The sequence below is a fragment of the Heterocephalus glaber genome, unplaced genomic scaffold (assembly GCF_053883595.1).
Source record: "Heterocephalus glaber isolate CG9 unplaced genomic scaffold, H.glaber_assembly_v1.0 deba00001689, whole genome shotgun sequence".
In the NCBI taxonomy this organism is placed as follows: domain Eukaryota; kingdom Metazoa; phylum Chordata; class Mammalia; order Rodentia; family Bathyergidae; genus Heterocephalus; species Heterocephalus glaber.
In genome coordinates this window covers 6961158-6980502 of record NW_028258414.1, presented here as the reverse complement: position 1 = coordinate 6980502, position 19345 = coordinate 6961158, and the positions used below count along the sequence as shown (strand labels likewise).

Below are 19345 nucleotides of genomic sequence, written 5' to 3'. Positions count from 1 at the left end.
AGTTAAAATATCATTCCTAGAAGGCTGGGGGTGGGGACAAGGGGTCACTGTGAATGGTCAAGGAAGACTTTATAGACACAGCAGGACTTGAGCCAAGCACTATTGGAAAGGAAGGATGTGATAGGGAAGAGGAGCTCAGCCGAAGGTGAAGGGAGAGAGCCAGGCATGGTAAGAGAGTGATGTGATAGTAGTACTGGGTTAGAGGCTTGTAGTAAGAGCACTCTGTGCCTTGTGAGTGGGAGTCTTGGAACAGTTATAACTCTGGAAGAACTTCTGATCATCCAGTCAGAGTCCGCTGGAAGGCAGCCAAGACACAGGAGGAGTTGGTCACTCACTGGCCTAGTCCATTTCAGTGGGGCTTGCCACTGGCAGTCACACCAGAGTTGAAGAGCAAAGTGGGGGGGTGGCTTTCTTTTTTCTTTACTCTGGGGTCGGGGTATGTAGTGCTAGGACTTGAACCCAAGGCCTTGCACATGTCAGGCAAGCACTGTACCACAGCTACATCCCCAGTCCTGTTTTATTTTATTTTGAGACAGGATCTTGCTAAATTGCCTTAGTGGGCCTTGAAGTTGTGATCCTCCTGCCTCAGCCTCTTGAGTTGCTGGCTTTACACACATACACCAAGATGCCCAGCTTCACATTAGGTTGGACATGCTTATAAGCAGACATTAATTTGTTTGGCTTGCATTGGAGAACATAAGACAAGTTATTGTATCATTGATACATTGGCCAATGTATCAAACATTTTTACTGTTTTTATTTAAAAATACAAAGTCATCATATTAGCAACCTCCCAAAAGGATAAGAATAGAAGCCAAAGAGAGTGGCACATACCTGTAATCTTAGGTATTTGGGAGGCTGAGGCAAGAGAATTGCTAGTTTAAGGCCAATCTGGGCGAGTTAGACCTTATCTTAAAATAAAAAAGAGCTTGGGATACAGCTCAGTGGCAGAGGACCTGGCGTGTGCAGCTTCTGGGTTTAACTTGTAATACCCCTACCCCACCCCCCAAAAAAGAAGCCTCTGAAAATCAAGGTTAAGAGGAAACAGGTGAGACTGTTGAGATATTGGTGCTCCTGTGAGATTTAATTTACCCCTTGAAATATTAATTGCTGCACATTCAACTTGGAAAATGTCCATTTCTAATACATATGTACAGTTACCTCCTGGCACTTGACTGCTCTGAAACTCTCATCCAACATGGTCTTTGGCACATTTTGATGAGAAAGAAAATTTTGTGCCGTACTCATCACATCTCCTGGAACCAATTAACAATGAGTACCAAGCTATCACTGTACCAAAAACCAGTCTTTTTTTTTTCCCTTGAATTCTTCCCCAAGGTTTCCGTTGAGGACTGTTTTAATCAGAAGTATTGATCATTTTTATTTAAAAGAATATATTCAGCTTCTTAATACATTTCACACTTTGATTACTAACTGTATTTATACCCATTAATAGTAGTCCATTAATTTGGATAAATTCTAAATGTCATTAATATAGTCAGAGAAGAAATTTTAAGACCTCTTGAGAAACTCCTGTGTTCAAAATTTCCAAGTTTAATTTATTCAGATTTGGCTAAAGCTTATCAGCATCTGCATAAGTGTTTATTTCTGCATTCCAAGAAACATCATGTTTCTGATGAGGTTATTGGATGTAGTAATCCTAAAGGGTCTTAACTGAACGGGATTCTTAGCCTCAGTGAAGAACTTATGGTTATGGGAAGTGACAGCGTTCTTTATTTCTATATGAGTATTCCTGGCTTTAAACCTGGAAGGATTAGGCAAGAGACTTACAGATAGTTTTCACAGAAAAGCTCTTTTTCCCCTGAGTCCAGCAAGTGTAAGCTACACTTCCAACTTCATTCTCTTCCATTATCTGACATCTTTGACTCCTTCTCTGCCTTCTGCCCCTCATATCCTCACTTCCCCCTTGTCCCTTCCCCAGAGAGAACATACCTCTTGCTCCATCCTTGCATATCCCTCTTTACCCACCTCTGATTGCCTAAGCAAAGTCCAAAGACTACAGGAGGAGGGGATGCCTGGCTCAGGGAGGTGCTGGGCTGTCTGCTCCCTAGGAGGCAGCACGTGGAGGGCCATGAAGGAGACCTGGGCCTCTGCCCTAAACAGGACCCATTCTGGAGCCATCTAGCACAGCAGCACTGCTCTGAAACCTCCCAAGTATGAGCTCCTGGACTGGGATTTTGATCCCTCTAGATGAAAAGGGAGCTGTGCTGGTGTAAGGAGATGGGGTTCACTGTTCCTGTGTGAATTGGGGCTTCTCCTGTGTACTTCAGGTATTGGTCCAGGGCAGGAATGGGGGTAGAGAGAATCAGTCTGCTCATTGGTACCATCTTGAGATCCTCCCAGAGTTCTAAACTTTCTGTGTTTGCCTTAGATTAGCTTCACTTCCCTCTGGCTAGTGAGGTGTACTAAATGATTTGTCCTTGGTATCAAGGAGCAGAAGATAAAGTGCTACTCTTGTGCAGCTCTGAGGACCCCCAGCCTTGGTTCAAGACAAAGATGAAGCATCTGGGTTGCTTATTAGACTGGGAAGTAAGCCCTCTTCATCCTCCTTCCAGAAATGCCTTGCAGCCAGGCATAGCCCACAGCATTTTGATAATTAGGTTGGGCAGCTGCACATTGAAATTAAGCAGCTGGTTCCCTTAGCTTTCCTGGCAGATGATTCTCGCTGCCTCAGTGTGTGCACTGTTGATGGTGGGCAGCCCTGAGGGTGGGTACCAGGGGGAAGTCCCACTCCCTGCAGTAAGCAGGAGGAGTCAAGAGGTCTGCCAGAAGCTGTAGGCCTCTAGCACTGACAGTGTTCCTTGTGCTGCAGGTGCTGCTGTTTCTTTAAGAGGAAAAGGAAGAAGAACGCTCAGCGCCACAAGTGACCAGTGCCTCCTATGAGTCCTCAGGCCCTGGGGACTCTGACTCCATTGCACCTGCAGCTCCTGCCATTTCTCATTGGAAGGAACTATTCTGTGGGGGAGGATGGAGATCCAAACCAAAAAGAAGAAAAGATAACCCCAGAAGGAGCCTTTGCGGGCAGCCAGGGCCCCGTGGCTCAGGGGCCACCCCTCCTTCCTAAGCTCTGAGCAGGTCCCAGAGCTGCTGCTCCTGCACCGCTTGCCCTGGGGCTGCCTGGTAGACTTCCTTCCCATTGTTTACAGTGAAGGTGTCATTCACGAAAACTCAAGGACTGCTACTCTCTTCCCTCCCCTTCTTTACTCCTGGTTCTCGTCCCACCCTCAGCCTCTCCAGCATAAAGGCTAGTAAGCTAAAGGTTTTGTGTGTGGAGGGGATGCCCAGGGTGGGTACAGCCAAGAAGGTAGGAGGAAAATGGCAGACCCAGGGCAGGGCTGGAGAAGAATCTTCTTTCTCCACTTCCCTGTGTGTCTGTAGCATGGCTTTCTCTCCTCTGTGCCTGGGCAGCCTCCACGGAGGTGGCCACAGGGTCAGGTTCCTTCCTCCCTCCCTCCTGTGAATTTACACTGTAGGATGCAAGCTGTGAGAAATCTGCAGTCTACTGTCCCCATGTGGTGGCGTTCTTAGCTTTCTTGACAAGTGAGTTCCTTTTTCCAGGCAGTAGCAGGACATGCAAATTGTTCTGAGCAAGGAAAGAAAACTGACTTTATTGCACTTTTAGTTTGTTTGTTTGTTTGTTTGTTTTTTTAAACAACATGGCAGATGCATATTGTGTCTAGTTATATTGGGGCTTTTACTTTTTTCTGTTTTGAGGGGGATGGGCCAGCCAAGCCATTCAGAGAGAACGTGGGTCCAGAGGACATTTTCCATGAAAAGAGTTTGATCGCAGCACCTAGAAGAAAAGAAGCCAAACTCTGTCATTCTGAGTGAACACTCAGGTTGGCAAAGAAACATACTTGAATTTTCATTCATCTTCTCAGCTGCTGAAGAATGTCCCTTCCAGAGCCTCTTGGCCTAATCTGCCTGCAGTCCATTAGCTCTCCAGCACATGGGTTAAGCAGCAAGCCAGACTGTGACCAAAAGACAGCTCACCCCACAGAAGGAGATACTTAACAAAAATCGAAAATGTCTGTTTCCTCCACTGCCAGGGATTCCTGCTCAGTAAGTCATGTGACTTTCTGGTGACTTTGGCGACAAATTAGTGATGAAACAGCCACCACTACATTGCTACTAGTGGACAAAAAGCAGACAGTGAACCTGCCTTCCAACTGCCAGAGAAGCCTCAGGGTGTGGCATCATAGGGCCAGGAGAAGAAAGTCAGTGTGTCCCGTCTGCTCTAAGAGCTAAGTTGTAATATCTGGGCTGGCTTGCCTTACCTGAAACCAGGCCCATAGCATCAGGACCTGGGGCTTCGAGAATAGGAATGTAGGATTGGTTGGTGCTGGGAAGCTCCAGGGAAAAGGAGACTTAACTGAAAGATCTGAAATTACCTTTTTAATTAGACGTAACTTGCTGATAAGATGGCCATGCATCTGAGCGTGTTTTCCCCACTATATCCAACACTCCCACCAAGGTGGCTTCACAGGACATACCACCATGAAGCGTCTTGGTTCCTCATTCACTGTTTGAAGTTAGTAATGTCTGGAGTTAATCTTCTCATGCTGCATTTTCAGTTCAAGGGGCTTTCCAAACAGTGGCTTCTCATCCTGATGTAACAGAGGAGAAAGGATCATTTACCTCAGGGGAAGAAATCTTGCATCCAAGAGCAGAGAGTTAACTATGCAGGACCATAGCTGGCTTAGTCTGGTGGGATGGGGAGCATAGAAATGTTTGCCCATACCTTAAGGCTCTGGCCTGCCTATTGGACTGGAGGACGTGGGCGTACATTCTGGTAGGTGGCATTTCCTGACAAGTCCTGTGATGTACCTTGTATGAATCAGAAATGCCAACACTCAACATGAATTGGAATGCCAGACTTCACCTGTTCCATGGGACCCAGTCTTGGGAAAATCATTTCACTGGCTTCAAACCTGCTTAGCTTATGTAAAGACTGCAATCTGCCATTTCTTTAAGGAAAAACTTTTCAGTGTATGAAACATGGAGTGGCAGGGTCGCACCCCTTCCCCACAAGGACTTTGACTGTTGGGGTATGCTTGCCTGCCATGGATAAAGCCCATCACTGAAATTTACAAAGCCTCATTTGGCATATGGGCAACTCTAACTTCCTATATAGAAATTTTAACTTCTTCATCCCTGTGTAGAAAATGGCTTGCCTTTCAAGGGAGGGCAGGTGAAATGATGGCAAAACCTGGATCATCCTGGCTCACTGTACCCCACTAAGTGCCTCCCCCAACCTGCTTCCACAGAAAAGCAAAGGCAGTGGCCAGCTTGGCTGTAGGGCAGGCTGCCTTACAGCTGGGTTTGTGACTTTTTGTTTTATAATTTTTATAGGCGAGCTCTTGAGGGGTTGAACCTGAGCAGTTGGGGGGTGGCTTCCTAATGCACTATTCTCACCCTCCAACCTTCCACCCCCAACCTCTTACTAGATGTTTGGTTTTCATAGCAAAGGTGAAGAGCCCCAGGTCCCTTTAGCATGTAGGGTAATGGTGAACCTTCCAAGGCCATGGACACACTCCAAGATGGTCCCAGACCTGAGAGATTCTGTTATGGTCGTCCACAGAATCAAGCCACCTGCCCCCTATAAAACAAAAACTGAGGACCCTGCAAGCAATTTGGCCATCAGTCCCAGCCTTGCCAGCACTTCAGGCTCCCTCAGCCCTATTGCTACTGTTGCATGTCTGTGTACCCCAGCCAGGTTCTGGGGGACAGGCACTCCTTCCAGCCTTCCACCCAGAGTCTAGTTTTTGAGCTTTCTCCATTTCACAGCCATGATGCCTGAGGATCATTTTCTTTGGGATCGATGCAGTTGTTTTCCTTTAAAGCAAATTCAGTATCTTTGCATTTTTAAAAGCCCTTAAGACATGAGGAGTTCTCTAAAGCACTCCTATCCATCAGATGCTGCAGCCTGAGTGGATGGAGGCCAGCAGACCAGGATACCACCAGGGCATACAGCATCTCCACTTGTGATTGGACCAGGGCTTGTGCCTGTGCACTTATGCTCCGAAAGTGTGACGGAATATCCTAGCAGCCAGTGTGCACTCATGACTGCTTTAATACTATTTTTTGGGTCTGTCTAGGAAGAAACAGAGTCTTGGAAAATATGAATCAGGTGACCAGGTGAAATTCAGTTTAGAAGTTTAGAATGCATATGCTACAGGAGACACACTGAGGTGTCCAGTAGAAAAAGTGATGATTTCCTGTTTATTTTCAGTTCATTCCAAGTACATAAAAACAGTCCCCTACACTTTGCCTCCCAAAGTCACTTCCAACTTAACAGTGGAAATGCATGCTGGTAGTGCTTATTCAGTGTTCACTTTCAGTGTTAGTAGCCACTTTGAATGTGAGGAATATGCACTGCGGTAAAGTTATTTTAGAATGGTTACTAATGATCATAGCCTTAACTCATTTTTGGTTTTTGGTTTTTCTTGAACAAGCATGGACTTCATTTCTCAAAAATAAGACCACGTCTCTTCAAAGAAACTGGTCTTTCTGATGCATCTTTCTGAAGGCTACATGCTTCCCAGCCACCTCTTCTGTGTTCATATCAAGCCCGTTGTCCATTCCCATCAAATTGCCCTGACAATGTTGTCTCTAATGTCGGAGCCATGCTGGGGCTGGAGTTGCTCAAATTGGGAGTTTGAAGGGTCCTTCAGCCAACATTGCCTTTTCCAGGCTACTGCCACCAGCCCCACCATTGCCTCACGGTAGGCAGCTGAACTCCAGAGACCCTCAGGAACCCCATCTGGATTGGCCATGTTGGTGATAGGCACTTACCTCTGGGGTTCTTGGTTTACAGACTTCAGGGAAGCCCCGTCTAGAGGTTGGTGGTCAGTGACTCCTGAGATTTCCCATAATGGGTTGGCAGGAATCAAAGTGGGTTTAGGGGTTGGTTTGTTAGGGGGTGGTTTTGTTTCTGTGTAAGGAAAAGAAGAGGCAAGCATGGCCCTCCTTGGGTTTGTAGAATTTTGAACAATGTTTAGCCACAGTCTTGGGAGTCTTTGATCCAGCAAACAGTCTTAAAAATGTTTTTCCTAACTCCCTTTGCACATGACTAAGTGCAAAAAGAATAGGTTTCTCATTGTATTCACAATAGTAAGTAGGTCCCCGAATATAGACAGTAGTACAGTAGTTGACATATTTTTCTCAAAATGAACCAGAAAACCCACTCTAGTATTTGTAGATCATCTTACAAAGGAAAAAATGAGCATTGTACTTCATGTATTTTTAGTTTGCTTACCAAACTTGATGTTTTAAAGAAACCTCAGTTGGGTGGACAGAATTTTTTTCTCTCTCTCCACCGTAACTTTTCCAGTGCCATCGCCCCCTTAAAGGTCTCAGAGCAGAGGATTATCCACTGTAATAAGTGGGGTTGTAATCCCAGTGACATTCAGCACAAGAGGACTGCTGGCATAACTGGCCCCAAGTTCCTCTTTCAGGGTAGGTGTGACATTTTCATTGTTCCTCTCGTGAGCTCCAGGCCATCCCTACACCGAAAGCCTTTTTAAGGTTTATGTATTACTGTCAGGAATGTCTCAGGAAAGATGAGCCATTTCTTTGGGGGGGGTACATTCCCAGATGGGGGTATATGATTGTGTGTGTCCGCACATGCGCTCTCCTCTGTACATTTCACTTTGATAAAAACTCCTGCTAGGCTTCGAGGAACCAGGAGTTCCTGAGTTTTACTTGTCACAAGTGACAAGTGAGCTTCTCAAATCAGTGTCTCAGCAAGCTGGCTCTGGGAATGAGCCCCATTCATCAAGGAGAGAGAAGAAAAACAGTAGAAGTTAAAGAGGTAATACCAAAAATACTACAAATCCCCCCAATGGAAAGTAATGTTGATGCAACAATTCCCATTGGATATATTACATCTTCTAATTTATTATATTATTCTTTGTCTGTTTCTTTAATCTTTGACCATTGTACTCTTAAAAAGATGTTGGGATGTTGATTGCAATTTTTAAAAAACTAGATAATGTATAAATCAGCTGTGGAAATCGGTTTTAATGGATGTGTGGATGTGTCTTGATTATTAAATGCCGTTTTTTAAAAAAATATATGTAATGTTTCATAAACCCTGGCACTGGTTGCAACGCTCAGCTGTGAAAATGAAACTTACAGTATTTTTAAACATGAATGTCAATTTCAAATGTATTTGAAGTGGTTCCTCCAGGCAAGAGATTTGTACACCATAGAGGAAAACTCCTGTGCCGAGGAAGTAGCCTTCTTTGGAGAAAATGGAAAATGGGTCCTGCTAATATTTCTCAGAGTAGCCCATTTCCTAGGGCACCATGGAAAACACAAATGTGATCTCTTAAGTATACCTCTTCTCCAATTTGGGGAGGACAGGACTCAGTTTGCACCCTTTTTGTATGTAAAATAAAATGTCTTACCTTCTTGGCTACTTTCACTTGTTTGGTTCGTTGGTTTGTTTTTAGTCTCCCCTGATGCATTTTTAACTAGGAATCTGGCTAGGAAAATAATGCCTGATACTTTGGCGTTTTTGCTTCATTCCTTTAAGTTGAATATTGCCTTCTATGGGTCATTTCCAAAATAAATAGTCCTAGAATATGGCCATTATCACTCAGATGTTTCTGTATCCCTGTCCTCGGGGTAGAACACTAGGAGGTCAGACTGCTCTAGGACACTTTGGTAACTTTATTTTGTTCTGCTTACAGATTTAACTGTGGAAAAGGGAGGGGGCCAAGAATGATGCAGTTCAATGGGTAGAGTGTCCCTAAGTTCCATCCTCAGTTAAAAAATATATATCCATTGAGCGTTAGCTCCTTGTGAAAGCCCACTTTGAACACATACTGGGTGCTTTTTTCTCAGTGGCTCTAGGCAGCATGAGACCAAGGAAAGAGGTTCACATCGCCCCACCCCTGAGAAAGGCAGGACTGGGGAGGCAGATTTGGAAAATCACCGTCAATGTCAATTTCTGAAGAACCTCCACCCAACTCGGTTACAAGGTTAGAAAACAAGTCGTTTGTGTTTACCCGACAGCTGCAGAGACATCTGGTGTAGAGGGAGGACAGGCTAGGGAATGGCCCAACAACTCAGCACCCTGTATAGAAACCAAATTGCAGAGCTCAACTGTGGAAACGGAGCTGTGCCTACTATTTGGCTTCTATCAAGTTAATCTTTGAAAACTTTTTTGTTTGTTTTGGCCACACTGGTAATTGAACCCAGGGCCTTTACACTGAGCTACATCCCCTGCCCTTTTAAAACTTTTATTAAAGACATTTAACAACATACATTCACATTTTAGAAAAATGTGTCATGTTTATTTTTCCGGGTGTACAGAGTCCTGGTACTGAAGTTATGTATGTTGTAGACTGGAACGCCAATTGTGTGTTGTCTTAAAATAGTCCTGTTTTGTATGTGATCACAGTGACTGTCCTAAGACCTCTGGAGAAGAACAGATGTCAGCTTCGGGCCATGTTAATGCAAAGCTGTCTCAACCCATACCTGAGTCACAGTACTTTGTTCAAAAAAATTTAAAACGTGGTGTTGTTGTGCCCAGATCACGAGGTCCCCAAAGACCACCAAGGAGCCAATTCCAATGCAAACACACGAGGGTCGTTTATTCAAGCTCGAGCAGGGACTCTCATCCGACACCGACGCAGCGGGTCAGGATTGAGAGCCCCGACTCTAAAACACCAGGGGTTTTTATAGAGGTTACACCAAGGCGCGGGGTTTCAAATCACACGCAAATCACACGATTGGCTAGCATTTAGCAAGTTTTGAAAGTTTAAACCTAATTGGTTGGGCCTTGCGCGCTGAACTGCAAACGGCTGCTCAAGTCATCGAAAAGAACATCTGGGATACTGGGGTATTGGGGTAACTACTGATTAGCTTTCGCAGGCCATGAGAAGAGCATCTGGGACATTGAGGCAGCTACTGATTAGCTGTTGCTAGGCTAGTTGCTAGGGGACTGCTGAACATTATCACAGGCAGGTGGCCAAAGTACATCTTGTGGTTTTTCATGGAACTAGAATTTATGTCCAGGCCACCTTACTCTAAGATGGGGCCAAATTTTAAAATGGAGTTACTCAGGTCTCACAGTGTAATTTTTAGAAAGGGCAAAGAAAGCAAGTTAACCAGAATGTAAACCAGCATGGTGGCACAAGTCTGTAATCCCAGTACTTTCGGAGGCTGAGGCAGGATTGTAAATTCGAGCCCAGCCTGGGCAATTCAGCAACTTAGCATGACCCTGTCTCAAAATTAAAAATAAATGTTAAAAGGGCTGAGAACATAATTCAGTGTGAAGGCCTCTAGGTTCAATCCCAGTGTAAAGAAAAAAACGTGTTTACTTTAGAAAACAAAGTTATGCACCAGAATATACAACAGTGTGCACTGACTCATGCAGTGGAAGCAGAGGAGAAAAAAATGAGTTTTGCCAGACGAGGAGCTGTAGGTTTTACTGCACGATTAAATGTGCCCAGAAGTTTTGGAAGCTACCACGCTTAGACCAATGTAATGACCAGCGTGGCCGGACCACGTACACCGTGACAAGCGACCCCAACCCTCACCCAGGTCCAGGGACTTCCCAGGGCCTGCGGGGCGGGGTGGGGCGGGGTGGGGCGGGGCGCGCTGGGTTCGACATTCACAGGGACCAATCCCCACGCTCTCCCCCTGCCTCCGCCCGCCCACCGCGCTCGTGGGGCGGGCGCACGAGCCGTGAATCCAATGAAGGCGCAGTAACGTGGCAGCCACCCGCGCCTCCGCGTTCTCCCACCCGCCCCGCACCTGCCCCGCCCCCTCGGGGATCTACCACCCGGTTCCCGGGTGGAGGGGGAAACAGTGCCCGGCCCCCGCCAGTCCGCCGCCCGCAGCCCTGGGGCCCCCCGCGTGGTGGTGGCGCCCGGGCATGCCGCCGCGTCCCCACCCTTTCCGGCCTGGCTACCCGGCCTTGCTCGCTCCTCCCGGTGAATGCTGCGCCTTTCCGAGCGCAACATGAAGCTTCTCTTCGCCGCCGCCCTCATCGTGGGCTCAGTCTTCTTCCTGCTGCTGCCGGGACCCTCTGCGGCCGACGAGAAGAAGAAGGGGCCTAAAGTCACCGTCAAGGTCTGTGTGCCCCTCTCCCGCCCCGCTTCGGTCCGGCTCCGGCCCCGCTGACCGCGGGTGTCCGCCGCTCGGCCCGGGCGTCCTTGGCTTCAGCGCAGCCCCTCCCTGGGTTAGCCGTAGCCTCGTAGCGCCTGGGTTGTCTGACTTCCAAGGCCCAAGAATGACCCCGATTCTCCCCGACATCCCCTGACCAGGATCCTCCCCAGGACACCCCTTTCTTTCACCTACGGGGAGTCCTGAGGGCCTGAATGCCCGGCGAGGCCAGCACTGACGGCCTCGGGGCAGCCTTTATGCTAAGACCCTGCAGTGCTGGGGAAATGCCCAAAAGATCGAGTTTGCCTCACTTTCTCTCCCTTTACGCCAGTTCTTAGCCACTTGAAATTGCAGAGCACAGTAAATACAGCTTAAACTTGCATCGTGAGTTTAGATTTCCCTCCTTTTTAATGTTAGTTTATATGGGCTTTTATTTGAAGCAAAGATGTTATCTTGCAGTGTAAGGAGAGCATGTACAAACATATTTTTCGAGTAAAGGGCTTGACGCTTTCCTTAGATTTTTCATAGGATTTTTGTCTCCATCAAAATCATATTCAGAACCACTGCTTATTTTTAAATATGGCTCAGGCTGGACACACTGCTGTACCCCTATAGTCCCAGCTACTTTGGAGGCTGAAGCAAGAGAATGGAGAAAGCCAGCCTGAAAAACATGGGGAGCCCCTGTTTCGAAAAGCGGGGGGTGTCTGTGCTCCCTCCTTGGCTCTCCCCTAGGAACGCCCTCTTCAGACTGAGTTTGAAATCATCTTTTTCTCTCAGGTGTATTTTGACCTACGAATTGGAGATGAAGATGTGGGCCGGGTGGTCTTTGGTCTTTTTGGAAAGACTGTTCCAAAAACAGTGGATAATTTTGTAGCCTTAGCTACAGGAGAGGTAAGTGGCTGGAGCAGTGGTTGTCACTTCATTGTAGCAGAGGTGGCAGCAAACTGGAGTGCGGGCCACAGCCCATCATGTAATGGAAGCCTTTGCTGAGGACTGGCTATGGCCCTGGGGACCCTGTATTGTCATCTTACGTGTAAAGGGCCCAGAGTTCCCCTGGGAGACTTTATCCTGGGATACCACACTGGGTTTTAAGAAAACAAGAGCACCCTTAGCCAGGTGAGGTGGTTCACATCTGCAGTCCCAGAACTCCATAGACTTGAGTCAGGAGGACTGTGGCAAGTTCAAGGCCAGCCTAAACTACATAGCTGTCTCATTGCATTGGGCCAGCAGATGGCCTTTTCCCCCTGTTTTCTTCCATTTGTTCTTGTGATTAGAGGAGAAGGGGAAAACCACTACATCACATAGGATTGTGTAAAGCTGGGAACTGTACAAAGGCAGAGGATGGTGGAGTCTCAGCCTTTCCTGAGTCTGCTTCGTGCCTGGCCGACAGTGGGGTCTTTTCTGGGGGCAGGAGTTCCTTCTGGGTTCCTGTGGGGCCTGCTTGATGTTTGCATGCTGCCTCATGCCACTCCCATGCCTTCTCCTTTTTTCTAGAAAGGATTTGGCTACAAAAACAGCAAATTCCATCGTGTGATCAAAGATTTCATGATCCAGGGCGGAGACTTCACCAGAGGAGATGGCACAGGAGGTAACTTTGGGGCAGAGGAGGCTGTCAGTGTAGCCTCCAAGGTGGAGAGCTGGGCTGTGTGGGGCGGGGCAGGCCAGGCTTCTGTCCGAGACTGTAGAGACAAGCATCTGGCCTACACAGTGACAGCTGTCCCCAGCCGACCAGAGGGGAACGTCACAAAGGAGAGGGAGAAAAGGGGTCTGGTGGACCCAAGAGGGTCTCTTGGGTGCAGACCTGGAGTGCACTCCAGGCCTGCAGTGGATGACTTTTCTACCCTATTCTGGCGGATGAGGCTGGAGGGCTGGCGTGGCAGCAAAGTACAGGCACATGGATGGGCAAGAAGCCTGTGTGCTCCAGCTTGAAGGCCCCAGCCAGGGTGTGAGGAGCTGCTGTCCTTGGTGGACCTTACCAAGGATCAGGATAATCAAAAGAACAGAAAGGCAGACACCTTGGACTAACTGCTTAGATGCCCAGCCTGCTGCTTCCTCAGACCCCAGGAAGGGGGCACCAAGGGTAGAAAGCTCAGCAAGCAGCCACCCCCAACCAATACCTGAAGATTCCCTAGGGGGCCATAATACAATGCTTAGGACTCGGGCTTTGCCCTCAAGTTGTTCATCATCGAGGTAGGAAGAAGTAGAAGCCTTGAAAGCTACTTAGTGACACAAGACTTGAGAACTAGCTAAAGACAGTAGTGCTTGTGGAGTCAGACACAGCTGGATTGAACCAGTGTCTGCCACACTTTTACTTGTGGTCTCAGACAAGGGAGTCCTCAGAGCCTCTGTGTCCTCTTCTGTACAGGAATGGGGGCAAGGATGGTGGGCACACAGAGGCTCAGGTGAGATCTTGGGTGTTAGTTAGGTGCTTAGTATGTGGTGAGTGCCTGATGAGATCAGGCCACAGGGACCAGAGGGGTTGGCCCTGTGAGTGGGAGAAGTGGTTCCAAATGGACACGGGTAGGTTAAGCTGTGAGCCCAGCTCTGTTCTGCAGCAGGAGCTTGGCAAAGGGGAGGTGGGGCTGGAAGTAGAACACACCTGGTACAGAGAGGTGGGGTTTAGCTAGAAGCCAGGCTTTGCACTCTTAAGGATTAGGGTCCTGCTGAAGGTGTGGATGGAAGGACAAGCCTGTCCCAAAGGGTGAGATGTGGCAGGTTTAGGATGTGACACTGAGGGCCAACTGCTGCTGAGATGTTGTGCAGCTGTCCTGCGGTGGGCAGCCTGGGCCTGGAGCCCTGCAGTGTAGCTGACTGGGTGTGGGCAGAGACCTGGGAATCAGGCCACCTCAGTTTGGATTCCAACTCTGCTGCTTCCCAGCTGGGTGCCTTTTGACCTCTGTCTGTTTCTTCCTCTCTGAAATAGTTATTAGCTCCTGGCTCAAAGATAGATTGTTAGACTGAAATGCCTGGAACAGTCTCTGCCCTCCTGTTTGCCCACCAGGGATCGTGATGGTTACAGGAAGGAAGGAAAAGGACGAACACATGGGGTGGTGCCAGCCTCATACAGAGGAAAGGTCACCAAGAGTGGGGTCTGGAAGGCAGGATGCCGATTCTTACTGGGTTTCAGGTGAAGAACTCCCCTTTGGAGTTTGGGAACGTCCTTGGAACTAATAATATAGTTGGTATTTTCTGGATAGCAGCAGTAACTGAGATCCTTTGATTGGTTGGGGCTTACAGAGGACCCGTAGGAGCACCCCACCCAGGAGTCTCACCACGGGAAGGTGGCCACCTAGCCTCTGCCCAGCTGCCACACAGGTAGATACAGCCCCGCTGATCGGCCATTCTTGGCTTTCAGTCTGACCACCAGGGACATGGCCAACACTGACTCCCAGTCACTCTCAGTCAGGGGCAGTCTCCCAGAGTCCAAATGATTTCTTTAATGCAGGCTTTCTCCAGGCATTTCTTGAGTCCACTGAGGCAGGTATGAGTCTCCAACAGGTAGCAAGGAAAAAGAAGGGTCCCAGTGCTTCTCTCCTGGAGCTGGCTGAGGAGTGAGGTGGCATAGAGAACTGCACTCCTGGCTCCCTGTCATCCAGCCCAGCCCTGGACGCCACAGGAAGAAGACTCATGACACAGATCCACCAGTGCCTTTTATTATGCTCATTCCTTGCAAGAGAATCTCCAGAACTCAAACAGCAGCCACTCTGTGGCTTCTCCCACCTCTCCGTACCCATCTCTGTGCTGGAGCTGTGCCTCTCTTCTGTGTTCTTGGGAGGCCCAGCCAGTCAGCCCCAGAGCGTCCTCCACCAAATCCCTCAGGTCACAGCCAGGCTAGGGGCAAGTAGGTCCTCGTCAGAAGCCACGGTCATCTGTCCAGTGTGCTGTTCCTGACATCATTCTGGCTGACCCAACAGCCCTCACCCCACTGTCTCAGTCAGCAAGGTGTGGCTCCAAGGCTACAGGAGTGTGTGTGCCCGGGCACCACTTGCACCTAGCCTGGCACAAAGGACTGGTTGAGCTGCTTGAAATCCTCACTGCAAAGGTCTGCCTGCTGTGGGTCAACCCCGCTCCCCAAACTGCTCTGCCTTCTTCCTAGGCAAGAGCATCTATGGCGAGCGCTTCCCCGATGAGAACTTTAAGCTGAAGCACTACGGCCCCGGCTGGGTGAGCATGGCCAACGCCGGCAAAGACACCAACGGTTCCCAGTTCTTCATCACTACAGTCAAGACAGCCTGGCTAGATGGCAAGCATGTGGTGTTCGGCAAAGTTCTAGAGGGCATGGTAAGTCCTGGAGGCTGACCCGAGGCAGTCCCTGCTGCTGATGCAGCACAGACCCTGGGGCAGGGGCTCCTTGGATTTTATCCCATTCTCAGAAGAACCCAAGCACAGATTGAGGGCAGTGTTCATGTCTCCTAACCTGGGGGTAATCAAGCATAAACAGCCCACACCCAGCTACTCGGGAGGCTAAGACAGGAGGATCATGTGAGCCTAGGGTTTCGATGAGGCCAGCCTGGGGTACGTAGCAATAACTCATAAAACAAAAACCCAGCCTGCATCTCCAGGCCCCGGCAGAGCCCAGCCAGGCTTGTTGAAACCACACAGTTGTGGGATCCTATTCATCACTCACTAAACATGGATGTGCGGGGTGCAGCTGAACATGATGTCCCTGAGCTGTTAGGTACTCGCTGCCCGGACACCCTCTTCCTCCTCCTTACCCTCAGCCTGACCCAAATCTCAGGGTTTGTGGGCTGTTTGTCCTAGGTGGATCCCAGCCCTCCTTAGCCACAAGGCTAAGCCCATCCTCCTTAGCTGGGGGAAAGGGGTAGCCCACCACACGCAACCCACCTTTCCTTCCCAGGAGGTGGTGCGGAAGGTGGAGAGCACCAAGACAGACAGCCGGGACAAGCCCCTGAAGGACGTGATCATCGCAGACTGTGGCAAGATCGAGGTGGAGAAGCCTTTTGCCATCGCCAAGGAGTAGGGCACTAGGGACCTTTGCCCTCCGTGTGACCATCTGTGCCAGCCCCACTGCCCTCATGAGGGTGAAGGTAGCCCGGCCCCAGGCTCTGTGCTGCACTGGCCTGGTGCTGGAACCTGACGGAGCGGACTTGCCTCACATTCCGCAGGCCCAATTTTGTAGCAATCTACTGGTATCATTGCTGACCAATAAAAAAAAGTGGGTTTTTTTTTAATAACCTGTGTATGGCCTGGCTTAGGTCTGTAGTCCCCAACCCAAGTCTTCATCCCACCATATCAGGATTCTGCTGAGCCACTGGGTGCTTGCCCTATCCCCTGGCTCCCAAATTTCACAAGCTACTGTGCCTTGACCTAGGTTAAGGACTATACCTATGTCTCCCATCTACCTCTAAATTCTTTCCCTTTATTCTTTATCTCCTTCCCCTGCCTTGGCCCAGGGTGCTAAGACCACCCTAGGTGCCAGCGCATGCCCAGTTCAGAGCCTTGACAGGACAAGGCATGGTAGAGTCCTGGATCCGGGCCAAAAGATGACCCACCCTTGGCTCCTTGAGTGGCCCTCACAGGACTGAGGCACATGGCTCTCCTCACAGGTGGCCATGAGGCTCCTGACTTATCAGGGCATGGGTGGCAGAGGAGCAGGGTTACAGTCAGCCTTTGGCTGGGCTGGTGCTGGGCTGGTGCTGAATCCGTAGAGGCCTTGGAGCACGCCATTCACCACCACATCGGGCAAAGGCTCTGCACAAAGTAGATGGAGGAGGGCATGGCATGGGACAGGCCTGCAGCTCCCTGAGCTGCCAAGGTGGCGGATCCCAGCTGTCTACCCTTATGAGGCATTGGGGTTCCAGGCCATGTTCTGTTCATGTCAGCTTGGTACTCCAGGGTGCTGAGGAGTGGAGACCAGGGGAGCAGCCCCATCTCACTGGTGTCCACAAAGGCCACACAGCTACAGGAGCTGCCCCAAAGGGCAGCAGGAGGGAGATGCTGCCTGGGGTCCTGGGAGTAGCAAATGGTAAGGGCACCCCCACCCCACTGTGGGACCTAGACCCTGAATACAGACAGGTCAGAGGCACCTCCTCACCTGGGGAAGGGACAAAAATGTAGGGGTCCCTGCAGAAGCTGATGACAGGCCGATGGTGCAGCTGTGAGCTGGGAGGAAAGAAGCTTGTGAGCCATGGGGTAGTGAGGAGGGAGACGACATCCATCCCACATGTATGGAGACTAGGGACAGGTGGCCAAGGACCCACAAAGGGAAGGGAGTGGGGGAGTGGGGGCAGGAGGCGTCAGAAGTCAGAGGACCGGGACAGGCTAGAGGCTGCAGCCAGCCTCCTCGCACATGGCCACCAGGGGGCAGCAGGCGGGCGCGGCCAGGGCTTTGACTTGCCTGCTGCTGTCCCTAGGCGGGAAGTCCCCCAGGGTGCTGAAAAGAAGAGAGGCTCTGTAAGCTATCTGAGGATGCCCAGGGGGAGTTGAGGAAGGGGTGGAGACACAAGCCCAGAACTTCACGTCCCATGGGACCACGCTTCTATTTGTAACGAGCCCAGTTCCGGAGGGGGCGGCAGCTGGGGTAACCAAGGTTGTCCAAACTCATTCTCTACATCAGGGTCAAGAAAGCCAACGGAGGTCAGGTCTCAGGAGAGAGGTGAGGTCCCAGGAGGGAGGACCAGCCTAGGGCTTGGCCAATGGGAGAAGGAAAAGGGCTCGTTCTTCAAAACCTTTCCTCACTCACATGCTGCCGAGAGCCCCTGGCCCTCCTCACCCCCAGCTGCTGGCCTTTGGGTCCACTGGGAAGTGTCGGAGTCTCAGGAATTCCAGTAACTCCTTGGGCACATCTTGGTTCAGGTACAGGATCCCCTAAAGAAGACGACAGGAAACCTATAATCAGACCCAGCTGCTACTAATCTGTTAGCTACAACTAATTTGCAGAGCCCAGTGCTAATGAGAATGTGAGGCCCTTTGTTCTGAAACAGTGAAGATTTCCAGGCAGTGAGAGCACAGCAGGGCCTTCAGAGCGCTGGGTCCTGCTGTGACTGCACAGGCTGATGCCCCATGAAGTGCCCGGCTATAACTCCTCATCCCGGCTCGGGGGAAGATCCCCACTTTACAGCACATCAGGAGAGCAGTCAGGGCCTTAACCTGCAGGGAAAAAACTGCCTGCCTCCTTGTTGCCTCACTGAAACCTTTCAACAACCTGGAGAAGGATGCAGGGACTCGATACTGTCCAGGACACTGAAGCTGGGGTACTGAATAACATCCTCGAGTGGTGGGAGCCTCCCAAACCCTTGCACCGCTCTGTCTGCATCTCCCCCCCTGGTCCAGCTGGATAGAGGCACCCGACTGTGCCCCTCCACGTGCCCGGATAGAGGCACTTGAGTGTGTCCCCCCACACCCGGATGCACACACCCGAGCGTGGCTCCCCACACACCTGGATATAGGCCTCCAAACCCTGCCGCCGCTGTTCCAGGCTCCTGGTCCTCCAGTTGGGCAGGCGCTTCGACGGGAAGTCAGGCACTTTGTACAGTTTCTTAATCTGCGGGGAGGTCACCGAGGTGTGGCCACAGTGTCCCAACAGAGCCCTCCAGCCTGCTTCGCCCTAAGCTGAGCCAGTCCTCCCTGCAACCCTGAGACTCCAACCCAGGCAGACCCTGATGAGTGGTGGTGGTGGTGGTGGTTTAGACAAGGGTGAGGAACGCCCAAGAGCGGGCTGGGCTCTCAGGGACAAGGTCAGAGGCGGCTGGAGTCGCCCTCACGCGCCCAGGAACGCTGGGACCCAGCTCTGGCGCCCCCGGCCGGCTCACCCGCTTGTGCAGCGCGTGGAACTCGCTGTACCGCCTGTGCACCGAGTGCCTCCGCCCGCGGCACCGCACCTCCACGCGGAACACCTGGCGGCGGAGGCGCGCGTGAGGCCCCTCCCGCGCCCCCCCCCCGCGCGCACCTGGGGGACCGGCGGCGGACGCGCCCTGACGCGCTCCGGGGACAGGGACCCATCCCGGGTCCTGACGACCTGGTGGACAGCGTACGCTCGGCGGGGTCCCTGCGCCCCTCGCCATCCCGCGGGCACGCTCACCATGTGGCCTTTCTCCGGGCTCTGCCTGGGCTCCTCGGGCTCCGGCCCCACCGACGGGATGTGAACTTCCAGCATCGGCGCTCGGCTGCCGCCCCTCCAGGCGCACACTCAAAGGGCGACTCCGAGGGAGCCTGCCCCGACCCTGCGGACGCCCCGCCCCCGGCC

General features: G+C 50.6%; 3 protein-coding genes across 13 annotated transcripts in view; 2 read left to right on the top strand and 1 right to left on the bottom strand.

Annotated features, from left to right (window-relative positions):
• Csnk1g1 (casein kinase 1 gamma 1) overlaps positions 1–8392 on the top strand; it is a 166147-nt gene extending 157755 nt beyond the window's left edge. For 7 of the 9 annotated variants that reach the window (XM_087199115.1, XM_087199119.1, XM_087199116.1 and 4 more), the window contains one exon: positions 2834–3075. In XM_087199115.1, coding sequence (XP_087055241.1) covers positions 2834–2888 — 55 coding nt within the window. In that variant the 3' untranslated portion in view covers positions 2889–3075. Of the gene's footprint in view, positions 1–2833; positions 3218–8095 lie in introns of those variants that run through there. The other 2 variants (XM_087199122.1, XM_087199120.1) reach the window with 2 other exon arrangements.
• Positions 8393–10814: 2422 nt separating this feature from the next.
• On the top strand, positions 10815–16334 carry Ppib (peptidylprolyl isomerase B). The gene is made up of 5 exons (XM_004855661.4): positions 10815–11106; positions 11917–12030; positions 12634–12727; positions 15236–15420; positions 15998–16334. The coding sequence occupies exons 1-5, from the start codon at positions 10972–10974 to the stop codon at positions 16118–16120; spliced, it is 651 nt and encodes a 216-aa protein (XP_004855718.1). The 5' UTR covers positions 10815–10971; the 3' UTR covers positions 16121–16334.
• On the bottom strand, positions 14773–19338 carry Snx22 (sorting nexin 22). Of its 3 annotated transcripts, XM_013076261.3 has the most exons (7): positions 19181–19338; positions 18912–18995; positions 18539–18643; positions 17873–17967; positions 17498–17533; positions 17195–17262; positions 14773–16851 (listed from the first exon to the last, which is right to left on the bottom strand). In XM_013076261.3, exons 1-7 carry the CDS (start codon positions 19253–19255, stop codon positions 16730–16732), a joined length of 585 nt encoding a protein of 194 aa, XP_012931715.1. In that variant the 5' UTR covers positions 19256–19338; the 3' UTR covers positions 14773–16729. The 3 variants fall into 3 exon arrangements, with proteins under 3 accessions (XP_012931715.1, XP_021092758.1, XP_087055249.1); XM_021237099.2 differs by lacking the exon at positions 17498–17533; XM_087199123.1 differs by lacking the exon at positions 18912–18995 and having other exon boundaries at positions 19181–19336.
• Positions 19339–19345: the final 7 nt, after the last annotated feature.

Bases quoted from the DNA above. Each gene is read 5' to 3' on its own strand.
- Ppib (XM_004855661.4), top strand. From the start codon at position 10,972: ATGCTGCGCCTTTCCGAGCGCAACATGAAGCTTCTCTTCGCCGCCGCC. The intron at 11,107-11,916 runs GTCTGTGTGCCC...TTTTTCTCTCAG, and splicing joins GGCCTAAAGTCACCGTCAAG to GTGTATTTTGACCTACGAAT. The intron at 12,031-12,633 runs GTAAGTGGCTGG...CCTTTTTTCTAG, and splicing joins TAGCCTTAGCTACAGGAGAG to AAAGGATTTGGCTACAAAAA.
- Snx22 (XM_013076261.3), bottom strand. From the start codon at position 19,255: ATGCTGGAAGTTCACATCCCGTCGGTGGGGCCGGAGCCCGAGGAGCCC. The intron at 17,534-17,872 runs GTGAGGAGGGCC...TCTTCTTTTCAG, and splicing joins CCAAAGGCCAGCAGCTGGGG to CACCCTGGGGGACTTCCCGC. The intron at 16,852-17,194 runs GTGAGGAGGTGC...TACTTTGTGCAG, and splicing joins CATTTTTGTCCCTTCCCCAG to AGCCTTTGCCCGATGTGGTG.